General features: G+C 38.9%; 2 protein-coding genes across 3 annotated transcripts in view; both read right to left on the bottom strand.

Moving 5' to 3' along the window:
* Nucleotides 1-10,132, bottom strand: part of LOC112141225 (long-chain fatty acid transport protein 6) — a 13,730-nt gene extending 3,598 nt beyond the window's left edge. For both annotated transcript variants that reach the window (XM_036214550.1, XM_024264314.2), the window contains exons 1-4: nt 9,375-10,132; nt 5,050-5,259; nt 3,876-4,034; nt 2,376-2,500 (exon numbers count right to left, since the gene is read on the bottom strand). In XM_036214550.1, the coding sequence (XP_036070443.1) occupies nt 2,376-2,500; nt 3,876-4,034; nt 5,050-5,259; nt 9,375-10,011 (1,131 nt within the window). In that variant the 5' untranslated portion in view covers nt 10,012-10,132. The remainder of the gene's footprint in view (nt 1-2,375; nt 2,501-3,875; nt 4,035-5,049; nt 5,260-9,374) is intronic.
* Nucleotides 10,133-10,899: 767 nt separating this feature from the next.
* The window catches only part of prrc1 (proline-rich coiled-coil 1), a gene marked incomplete in the record, with an annotated part of 7,878 nt that continues 6,339 nt past the window's right edge, over nt 10,900-12,438 (bottom strand). Inside the window, 1 exon segment of the mRNA XM_024264309.2 lies at nt 10,900-11,658. Coding sequence (XP_024120077.1) covers nt 11,449-11,658 — 210 coding nt within the window.

The raw sequence follows: 12,438 nt of genomic DNA on the forward strand, positions 1-12,438 counted from the left end.
ATGTAAACAAGGCCCGACCAGGCACACCCACTGATGGAGTTAAGGAGAGGACTAGTTCTTGAAAGCAGGGACCGGATTCCGCACCACCAAGACCTGGACACCCCCCGGCTCCGATGTAGATTGATCCCCTGCTAAATCTCGGGGATCCCACTCCAGGCGTGGGGAGGAGACCGCCGGGCCCAGGAGACCGGCACCCAAGAGACTAGACCACCAGGCCGAGGTTCCCCGCACCCCCGCCAGGGATGGGGTAGGGGACAGAAGGTCGAAGGTCCCACCTTCCTTGTGTGATGCGTGCGTGTTTGCTTGTTAGAGTGTATGTTTGTGGTGTTAGAGGTGTGTGTACTAAAGGGGTGCGGTTAAAATTGGTGAGAAGGCCTTAACAGGGCATCTCCTGATTTCTCGCAGAGATGCCCCGTCACCCTCCCACCAGCGGCCCTACATGTCTATGGTGCGGTTAAAATTGGCGGAAGGGGCACTAAGGATGGATGTGTTGTGTGTTCAGAGATCCTCTTCTGCAGACCTCGGTCATAATAATTGGCTATTTGAGTCACTGTAGCCTTTTTTTCAGCTGCAACCAGTCAATCGACAACTAATCAACGACTAATCGACTAATAAAATAGTTGACGACTAATTTAATGGTCGATTGGTCGTTACATTATTATATGGAGTCAGAGTGCAGTAAAGTTGAACAAAATTGGAGGATCGCTAATATTTTAGCAACATGCTAACGTCTTTGGATAATTTGTTATCTATTGAGGTTTTACAGGCTAATTTAGAGCTTAGCTTCTATTTTAGCAACATGCTAACGTTTTTGACTTATTTAATTTACTGACGAAGTTTAGGCTACTTTGGAGTTGAGCTAGTATTTAAGCAACCCACTAAATATTTTTGCAAAATTGGCATGTATTAGGGATTTTTAAGCAACTTTACAACAAAATTTAAACAAATTTAGGTCGACCTCAGCGCTCTTTCATAGTTCTGTAACAACATTTCCAGTCTTTTAGCACTTTGCAAACAGCTTTTGCATTTTCAGTAAATCCCTGCAGCAATTAATGTCAAATATGTCAACATTTTCAGCAAAAAGCTTCAGCATCTTCAGTTACTATTTCAGCAAAAAGCATTCACACTAGCATTATTGCAGGTAATACAATATTTTTAGTTTAATCTTGTTTTAATGCCATAAACTAATGAAGGACAGAAGCTGCACTATTCATTAAAAGCTTCATAAACTATCATCTTAATTGTTTAATATTTAGTTAGTTTAAAGCTAATGATGATTAAGATGTGTGTTTTACATCCACTTTGCACATGACCTGATTACTCAACTAATTGGAAAAAGAAATCAGTGATTAGTCGACTATCAAAATAATCGTTTGTGGTTGACGTCACCAAACCGGATGCAGAACAATCAGGTGTAACACTTTTTTTGGGCCAAAGTACATTTTACAAACGGTCTTTTAGTATTCGCTGAGGAATTTACAGAGCATGGCGGCTGATTAAAATCCTATTAAAAGAACCTTAAGAAAATATGCTTACAAACACAATAATATATTTAATTAATGAACATTTAATGTGACCTTAATATTCTGTGCATCGATACAAAAATCTCTATTGACGATCATGAATTATTAACATTTACGTTCATTTTTTTTTAAAATTCATAATCAATACATGTTGTTATTTTGTAATGAGTTGGATATACAGTAGCTGTGATTTTTTTTTGTTAAAATGTCTACAATTAATGCTTGAAATAAAGCAATAAATCAAATCAAACAATCACTTCTCATGAGCAGTAATGAAGACTCATGTTTCTCTTCACATAGACTATTTTATTAAACTCCTGTGACTGCTCCGTTTTTTATTGTTTTTTTATGGACAGAGTGTTCCACCCACAAAGCCAAATGACAAACAAAATACAAACAAAGAGGACCTTAAGCCTTGCCAATCTGCCTGACTGGCTCACTGTGCCCGTGTGAGCATCATGATGAGCAGCACAAAGCCACTATTTGTCTCAGAAAATGCTGAGAACAGAGCAGCTCAACGGTTCAGGATGAAAGAGTTGGCCACAGGTCTAACCTTCATTTACTGGCTGTGTTAGTCATCAAGTTGCAACATTTGTTCAATTTTTTTAAGCCTGAACAACAACAAGACATAAAATACATTATTTTCATACTTTCAAAATAAAATAAAATAAAATAATGAATATTCCAAAAACTTGCCCTTGACTTTTGAAGATTTTATTCTTTAAATTTTTGCAAACGATAATAAAAAAAAAAAAAAAGATTCAATTCAAACTTTTAGATTTTCCTAAAGTACTTGATTTAAAAATAAACACTACATTTAGGTTTAAATGTAAATGTCAAACAAAGTCATACCTTAGGCTGGTTGCAGAGATATCTGCAAAGTTCACCAATATACTGGAATATTGTCACTCCATGATTTCTGCAGTCAGGCCAAAATTGTGATGCTGAGAACTTTTTCTTTAAGACACAAGTTGCACCTGTCATAATACAGAAAGGTTAGGCTTATTACAAAGGATTATTTTCTTGACCAAAGAAAGTAACAATAAATATGTTTAAAACAAATGTGTTTAAAATGCAAAAATATAGATTGAACTTTATTTCACAGAAGAGTCTGATTGACAGCCAATCGACGGAGTGATTTTTGTGCCACCATACTGCAAGCAAAAGTCCCATTTTTGAGATCAAAATTTTCTAAGTTGCAAACAAAATTTAAGTGTTAAGAAGAAAAAAATCCTAATTTGCAAATAAAAATATATTTTTGCGTTTGCAAACTTTTTTGGAGTTTAGCTAAGCTGCTAAGTTCAGCTACATCCTAGTTGTTTTTGCTCATTTAGATTTTTGTCCGTTTTTTTAGGCTATTTCGGAGTTTGGCCAATATTTCAGCTACATGATAGCTGTTTTTTTTTTTTTGCTAATTTAGTTTTTTTTTTTAGTTTTTTAGGCAAATTTTGAGTTTAGCTAATATTTCAGCTTGCCATTAATTTCAGCATTTTCAGCTATCAGCTTCAGCGTTTTCAGCGGTCAAATTCAGCTTAACATCATTCACACTAGCATTATCACAGGTAATGCTATATATCTATTTTTTTAATGAGGTGATCGTATAATTGTAAAATAAACTTGTTTCAGCCACTCCTCACTTGACACTAATCAATCCTCCGAAATGCACTTCAAATGACTGAGTTAATGAGTAAATGTACAGTCCAATCTGTTCATCATTAGATTGAGTTTAAAGCTCACATTCTGTGGTGTGAGAGCATAAGTCATAACATCAGCCTCTTTGTTGGATCAGTTATTATTCAATATGTTTTCTCTTGAAGGGTCAGATAGAAGGAGAGACTGATGGAGATAAAAAAAGATGAGCTCAAGACAGACAGAGCAGAGAGACAGCTGAGCTGCAGCAGGTGGATGGAGAGGCAGAGGAAGAGCTGAGAGTTACAGAGACAGGAAACAGGCCAAGAGAGGTACATGATGAAGCTGCTGCAGCCACTCATTCCACTGCAGAGCTTGAGTTAGGGGACAGAGACACAGTCCCAGACAGGCAAGATGAAGAACTACCTAAATGAAGGGAGCCTTTCCCCACAGCTGGTTAGAAAAACACAACTAGTTAGAACATTCAGTCAACCTGAATACAGCTTTCTGCTTGCTTTGTAGTGTTTGGCAAAAACATCAACACGATAGTTGAGTCAGAAATGGTTGTAAGAGCTTGAAGAAAGCTTCAGTCGTCTTTGGCAAGCAGGAGATTCACACATTAGGATTGCATGGAAAAGCTACCAGGGAACTTTGCTTTACATTTTATAAAATTATTAAAGAGCAAGTATTAAATTGATCAAGTTCTAAGTCACCCAAGCTTACCAAGCTCAATGGTTCCTCCTATTCCTACCAATGAGGCTGCACTGTGGTAAAGAGGCAGAGCCGTGTAAATCACATCTGATTCAGTCGCTCCAAATGCCCAGAATCCAGATGCTGCCTTCAGGCTCTGAAGGTGAGTGATCACTGCAGCTTTAGGGAGCCCTGAAAAACAATATGAAAACATAAAAAATAAGTAACATGAGGTGATAAGGTCAAGAGGCAACATTTAAGTCTTTTTGTCATAATTGTTTGCAGAACAAAATGAAAATTTTCATCCGGAGAGGAAGGAAAAAACCTCCAAATGATTCATGACAGGAAAATATCTGCAACTGAAATTAGAAATATAAAACCTTTGGAGGAAAAACAGAAGCATTGGAAATAGCTTGTAAAACACACTAGTGAGCCTGCCAGCAATATTAACCAAGTAAAATAAATAAAGTTAGTACAACAGAGCAACAATTTTATAAGAAGCCTAGCGGATGCTTATAACGACGTTCTTATCCATCGGTTGAATAATAATAAAAAAAAAGACATCGGGCTGTGCCATCATATATACAAGGGTTCTTTATGGGGTAAACATTTGTTTTGTAACATCAATCAAAATAGAACCAGTTAGAATAATATCTGCTCAAATGAAAGGTTGATATTTTCAAGAAAACCTAAAATATTGAAGGATTATTCATATTGGTATTTTGATTTGTGAACGATCTAAGAGAGGAAATTAAAATACAGTTCAGCAGGACATTCATCAAATAAATATTGTACATTTTTCTGTTGAAATTGGTAAGATTACCCTTTATTATTTATGAAAAATTTCAGATTTAAAATTTTCACATTAGTCAGTCCTTCCAGAATTTTGTGAGGTTGCGATCACAACTAATAACACAAATTCAAGCAAAACCGAGATTTGTTCCTCACCCTGTAACGTTATATTTTCATTCCAGTTTGACCAATCTACCGTGATATCAGTCATGGGTGACAGTGCAGTTTCGAGACTGTTTCCCTTCTGACTTCTTCCCGGGAGTCCTGCTCTTTTTCATTAACTGTCTTTTTTCTCTGCAAGCTGCACATGAACGGCCATTTGAGCTGATTGCGAGCGCAGAAAAGTGCTTATAAACCTAAGTTCAATTTTTCAAAAATGTTCTTTAATTTGAAGAAAAGAAACAGGTTTACTTACCTGTTGTTCCAGAGGTAAAGATGTACATCATTGGAGTATCGATGGCGGTGGTTGCTCGCAGCTCTGCAGGTACTCGATCGTCTGACTCTACATCAAGCTGATCAAGCAAAGAGCGCACTAGTGTGTGCTTCATATGGCTCTTCATAGTCCATACTTGAATGTTTTTCTGTTGCAGATCAAGCAGAATGCTTTCCAGACACTCCAATAAATCTGAAAATATAAATAAAATTATAATAGAAGAAGGAAAAACACCTTCTATTTCTCAAGAAAAATGTCCACTGGTGGTCTGTGAGGAATATTTCAAGACAGAAACACGTGGTTTTGATGCCTTAAAACTCTTCTGAGACTCCCCTCTCACCCTCCACGAGTGGTTTCTCCTCATATCTCGGGTCATCTACCAGAGTGCTGGGACCTTGAGGGTCCTACAGTATCTTAGTTGTTCCTAGCACCTTTGTGGACTGAGATGTCTGAGATCTTTCCAGGGATCTGCTGTAGTTACTCCTCCAGTTTGGAGGTTACAGCCCCGAGTGCTCCAATTACCACGGGCACCACTGTCATTTTCACCTTCCAAGCTTCCTCCAGTTCCTCTCTGAGTCCCTGGTATTTCTCCAGTTTCTCATGTTCCTTCTTCTTGATGTTACCATTGCTTGGTACTGCCACATCCACCACAACAACGTTCCTCTGTTCTTTATCCACCACTACAATGTCGGGTTGTTTCTCCATTAGCATCCTGTCCGTCTGGATCTGGAAGTCCCACAGGTCAGCCCTCTCTAGCCATTGGTAGGACTTCTTGATATCAGCCACTTCAGTTATTGTCCGGTGGTACATCCCATCCGGTGGCTTGTCCTCCCATGAGGTTTTGTCCTCCAGCATCCTCTGCTTTCCATTGTCTGAGACATTCACTGAGCACACTGTCAGTTGGGGCCTTGAGCTTGACATATTCATGCATCTTGGATGTTTCATCCTGGATAGTGGCTTCTACACTCACTAGTCCTCGGTCTCCTTTCTTACGCCTAGCATACAGTCTCAGGGATTTAGGATGGAACCCTCCATGTATGGTGAGGAGCTTTCGAGTCTTAACATCCATGGTCTGCATCTCTTCCTTTGTTCATCTTATTATTCCTGTAGGGTATCTGATGATTGACAGGGCGTAACTGTTTATTGCACGGGTCTTGTTCTTGCCACTAGGCTGGCTTCTCAGGACTTGCCTTACTCGTTGGAGGTATTTGGCTGTTGCAGCTTTCCTTGTTGCCTGTTCCTTGTTGCCATTTGCCTGTGGAATTACTAGGTACTTGTAACTGTCCTCAATGTCTGCTACTGTTCCTTCTGGGATGTCAGTACTGTAGATCCTGGTGGTGTGGATCAGGGAGGCATGTCCCGCTCGCTCTTAGCGTTTTGCTTGATGTCATCCATGTAGAGGAGATGACAGATGGTGGCCCCATTTCTGAGTTGGCATCCATAGCCAGTCTTATTGATTATTTGGCTGAGGGGGTTCAGACCTATGCAGAACAGCAGTGGGGGCAGAGCGTCACCTTGGTATATACCACATTTGATCGACACTTGTGCAAGTTGTGCTGTTGGTTTCAAGGGTGGTTTTCCGCAACTTCTTATTATTTCTGTTTGTAATTTAATTAATATTTGATTTTTGTTACTTCATGTAGTAATACATCTGCTGCCTTACTAAAAGTGGCTGCTCTGGCAAGTAACCATCCACCCTTCCAGAGTCAAAGGGTTTCTGGAAGCAGTCTAAAGCACACTTGGCCAAAGTAAAGACCCACACAGGAACAGCTGCATTTAATTTTATTGTATACCAATGAAAGTTGGACAACTGCTTTGACGGTAATTCTAAATAAACTCTATATCACATTTAAATGGGTTCAACAAAAGTCCAATCTAGAGGACAAAGACATTTAAACTGACTGGAGATATTTTACAGACAATGAACATTTATAAAGATTCGGTAAATGCGAAAGTTCCTGATTTATAGAAACTTTGAGTTAATCCTGGATTAGTGAAAACCCGTGAAAGGGACATTTAAGAACTTTACTACAGTAAAGCTAAGCTAAACATACATGCCCCGATAAGAAAACTTTAGAACAGAGAATACTCTTTTATGTTAAAGATAAATGGACAATGGGTCAAGATGTAATTAAAAAAAACTGATCTTTCTGCTCCAAAGGATAAATTGAGTCTGAAGGGAGTTGTCTCAGTGCTGTAGTTTACTCTCAGGACATAGATTATTGGAGAATCACAAAAAGCAATTAGTGTATGACTTTTTAACGGTTTATCCCAAATCTCTACATTATTGTTAGCTAAAAAATACAAGTTTCAAAGTTGTCTTGAGTCTTTGGTAAATTAAAATAAATCCCCCACCTTTTATTCCAGGACTTTAACAAACCCCAAAGTACCAGGTGTTGCAGTTGCTTTACTGGAGGCTCATTTCAAGAGAAAACATATGTCAAGTTAACTTAAATGGTAAAAACTCCCACTTCACACTTGTTTGGAACACATTCTGCTGGGGGAACAACATCTACATTCGGCACAAGCTCCTAAAGATAGGATAACGGAGTGAACAAGTGGTTATAGTCAACTTTTTCCACTCACGACATTCTGGTGGCTATAGCCACGACCCCGGACTCTCCATGGATTACCATCCCCGCGGGGAAGAGGCGACTAAGCCTTCTGTCTGTACGCGGAAGTACAGTCTCTCACTTTTTCTGCTCGCGAGAGGTTTAAACACGATCACGCAGGAGCAGAAAGCGCTTGCGCTGGTCTGAGTTGTCCGCTATGAATGTGTGATACGTGCGTGGAGATGTCTTATTTCTGCGTGGAGTTTTGACATTGAATACATCGCATACCTTCTGTGATTGAAGTTTTATTAAATTAAGGAGATAATCTGGCATGAATTTGTAGTTTACGGACACAAACAATCTTTTATTTTAATAAATAAGGCAGAGAACGAACGTCAATCTAACGGATGTAATGCAGCAGAGCACATGCTATGGGGGGCGGAGCCTAATGGAGCTGTCTGCTATTAGAAATACAAAGAGAAAAGCAACCATTATTTTATTTTGGGATGGTGACTGACATGAATTTTCCCCAATAACAAACACCTGCGTTGTCTAAAAATTGCAGAAACTCTGCGGTTCACTGTGAAAGTCCCGCCCACCGACGTTGCAGGAGGTGAGCAGTTTAGAACGGACAGACACGCCCACACCTGTGGAGATTTCAGTCGAACCGACCTGAAATCCACCTGCATCTAAATTCTCCAAAAAAAGTTTTATTTTTCAAAAACACAATAAAGAAAATGAATGAGAAAAAAAGCTGAAAAAAAGAAAAACACAATTCCAGGAAAACTGTCAGATAGACAGCAGAGAGAATTTTTTTATTTTTTTGGCTGCCTGGTGTGACTTTAGCCTGGACTTTTTTGTATTTTCTTTCAAAAACATGTTGATTAGTTTGTGGACAAATTTTAATCTTGTTGTTTTAATAAAATTACAACTAAAACTTTCATTCCATGCCGTAAAAACAGTTTGTTAAACATTTTGAGGGTTTCCACAGCTAAATGAATCCCATTTTTCCAGATGGAATTTTCTGTTTTTGCATAATTTTATGTCTAGTGTGTGAATATAACAGAAAAATCCCAAAATAAAGTTAGTGTCACAAAGGAGAGGTTGTACTTAATAAGATAATAGCAAATAAGCAGAAGGTAGTCTTTCAAAATGAAAATACAGAAAATTCAAATATAGGTTCCAAAGGGTTCAAAATAAATGTTCTAAATGTACAATTTTGTGTGTGATTTTATATAATGATTATTTGCGGATAAGTGACAGGCAAATACTGTAACTAAAAATAAAAAAGGCAATTAATTAAAAAAACTTTTTTTTCCAGATTTGTGATGAATTAGTTAATTTTATAATCGATTCCTGGCCCTATTTTTTATTCTTTTTTATTAATCGCGTGCATTAATGTTCACACTCCTAATTTATACACATTGTTAGTGTATATATAAATGTACAAAATTGTTATTTTGCTGTTCTTTTCAACAAATGGACTTTATTTTGTGTTGAATTACTCTGTATAGATAAAGAAATATTTGTAAAGAAAAAGGGGCTTAGACTTGATAAGTTTTAGCAACATCTGAGATTGTTCATGAGATCATTTCTTGTATTACTTTTTATCTGTTTGGTTTTTGTTCTTGTTCAAAAATAAAAATTAAACATAAAATAGTAAATAGATGCCTCAGTGGCCACAACTTCTTCCACTCTGACCCAGACGACCTCCATCCCTCTGATGGTTTCATTCCCAGAAACAGACAGGCCTACCTGAACCCACGATCAGGGTTCTGGCTCCACAGCAGTCCAGGCAGTGCAGCACAGATCTGGATCTGATGTTCGTGTTGAGGAACGCCACCGTGCAGCCCACCTTAGCCAGACCGAACCACACGCACAGGTAATCCGGTTCGTTGTTCATGAGCATGGCGACACAGTCTCCTTTCTTCAGCTCCGCCGTGTTCAGAAACACGCGGGCGAGCCGCTCGCTGCGCCGGTCCACGTCCCGGTAGGTGCGCGCGCTTCCATCGTAGATGATGAACGGCTTGTCGGGGATGCGCCGCGCCTGTTCCACGAACCTATCGAGGACTGTGCGCACGTCGCGCCTCCACCTGTAGAGCTCCAGCTTCACACCGGACCGAACCACCTTCAGCAGGAAGAGCAGGTCCCGCCAGAAGTACGGGAAGCAGAGAGGCTGCAGGACGAGCGCGCAGACAAGTCCAGAGACCGCAGCTGAGAGGAAGCACAGACTCAGAGACAGAGCCATGTTACCGAGCGGGAGTCCGGGTTCACACCGCGCTGCCACGCGCCTCACTGTGACGTCACACAACACCGGCGACAGGAGAACACGGCCCTGCACCGGCCCACTGACACCGGAACAAATTTCTTCAAAATGAAAGAGGCTGGACATAGAAAGTTACAAAAGCGTCAGGTACTTCACGCATGTGTGCGCGCACGCGTGTGTGTTCAAGAAGGCGCTCAACACAAGTTCATGAACGTGCGTTCAGCATGGGGTGTCCACACCGGAGCAACACTCTCAACACCCCCCCCCCACACACACACACACACACACACACACATTTGTAAGATTGTAAGGACTTGGTTACTTTGTTCTGTGTAGTCAATGGTCTCACTTTAGATAATAATTAATCTTACCAAGTATGTTAATGAAGCTTATTCGGCTTATTGTGCTTATAAATGTGTTAACAACACCCTATAAACACATTAATAATGTAAGTAATGTGTTAAGAAAACTTATTAAGGAATCTTATCAAAAAGTGTTACCAAATTCTTCTTTTCCAACCAAAAACAAGAATTTTTTTTTTCACTGAAACACATTCAATTCCAAAGCAATTGAATGTAAAAAAACCCAGACAAACCTCTGTTTTAGGTCAGTTTTTCCTTCTTTCTTTTTGACCTTAAGGCTGTCCCTAAGGGCTTGTTTTGCTGCTTTTTCATCCTTAAAGTTTTAAAGAAGCACTAACAGTTAATACTGCGCACCACCTACCTAGCTTCAACAGGGGCTGTGCCAGACAAGGAGGGGCGCAGCACCAGGAAAAGTTATCGATTATGTTATACTTTTGAGATACTTTTGAACGGTTTTAATTATTACCTTTTTAAAACATTTTTAAATGAAATGAGTGGTGTGTCAAGCTGTAAAAAAAAAATCATTGTAACTTGGCGTCTCCTCCAGCAGATGGTACCTTAGGCGGCCGCCTAGGTCGCTTACGCCCTGGGCCGGCCCTGTGTCTAGGTATCATTTAAATTATTAAATTTAAAGAAGCAGGTACATAAGAGCAACTTTGCAATGCAGGATTTATTTGTAAAAAACAGACAATTATGTTAATTACAGATCTAGAATTATATTTTAAAGTGTTGAAAAATGAGATACATGCTGGAGTATGGATTTAGAAAAAAATGTAAAACACATTAAAAAAGAGAAAACAATGATGTGTTTTCCTAGATTATTTGACATGATTTAAATTTGTTTAGGAAGCAGATTTGTACTTTGTGCAAAAGAATTTCAGAGAATAACACAATTAAGAAATGATCTACAATGACATAAGTTTGTTTAGTAAAACTAAACATTAAAATATGAAATCACATTTTGAGAAGTAAAAAAAAACCAATGTAATTTAATAGAAATAATTGCAATAAAACATGGGAGCATTTAGAGAGATTCAGGAAGACCTGCTGAGGACACCTTTACATTTGTAACAGTGGAAAAAACTGTAAGTATGTATGCTTTATAAAATAAGATCAGTTTTAGGACATTTTCTCCCCCTCTGGCTGATTTCTTCTCTGGTGTCTAAACCTTTCTCTGTGACACGACCAGAATCCTTCGTGCTCATGCAGTCCTGGGGGGCAGCTGCTGTTTGTAGAGCCCAGCTAGAGCTTTAGCTGCACTTCGGATCATTTCCCGCTTGCTCATCCCAGTCACAGCGTGATACCAGTCTGTTCTGTTGGTGTTAGGTAAGCTGCGCTCCAGAACCTCGCCCACTGTGACAGAAAGACCAGACCAGCGCAGACTGTAGTCTGGAGGGGTCAGGGACTGAGCCTGCAGAAAGAACAAAATGGCACCAACTGTGAACAGGATTTGAGACAAACACAATGAAATATTTATACAGTATGTAAAAAAAAAACTAGCAAAAAGTTAATTTATTTGAGGTGCCACTTAGACAGTAAAATTTCCACTCTCCTCAACTGCAAAGACTCACATTCTATTAAAGAAAAACACATACTAGTATAAAATTGTCCACAGATTGTACTTGGAACACAATGACCAGGAGGGTCAAACTCAACCACACAGGGGGCCAAAATCCAAAACACACCTTAGGTCACGGGCCGAACAGGATAAACATTTATTAAACACTCTAGCCAGGTAAAATATTAGCTGAATGTCATATTAGCTTAAAAACTGAAAAAAAACCTTAGGTTAGCCAAAACAGCTAGCTTGTTGCTGAAATATTAGCTAAACTCTAAAATCTTAGTAAATACCAAAATAGTCCAAAAAGCTGTCAGAATGATGATTTTTAAATCTTTAAAAATGTAACTTTTTACCATAATTATGAATAATAAAAAGTCAGGAATATTATTCCAGAATAAATCAACTTAAACCTTAAATAACTTTCAACATTTTACTCTCCATAAAAATGTATTTTGTCAAAAATCCAAAAATACAAGTTAGAAATGAGAGCAAGATAACATTGAGTCATTAACAACAATAAAATAAAATGATCTGAAGAGCCAATCCGGCCCCTGGGCCTTGACTTTGACATGTGATCCAGACTAACAGTACATTTAGCAGGCCCAGGAAACATTCTCAGGGTTTCCCATA

The sequence above is a fragment of the Oryzias melastigma genome, linkage group LG12, assembly GCF_002922805.2.
Source record: "Oryzias melastigma strain HK-1 linkage group LG12, ASM292280v2, whole genome shotgun sequence".
Taxonomy (NCBI): domain Eukaryota; kingdom Metazoa; phylum Chordata; class Actinopteri; order Beloniformes; family Adrianichthyidae; genus Oryzias; species Oryzias melastigma.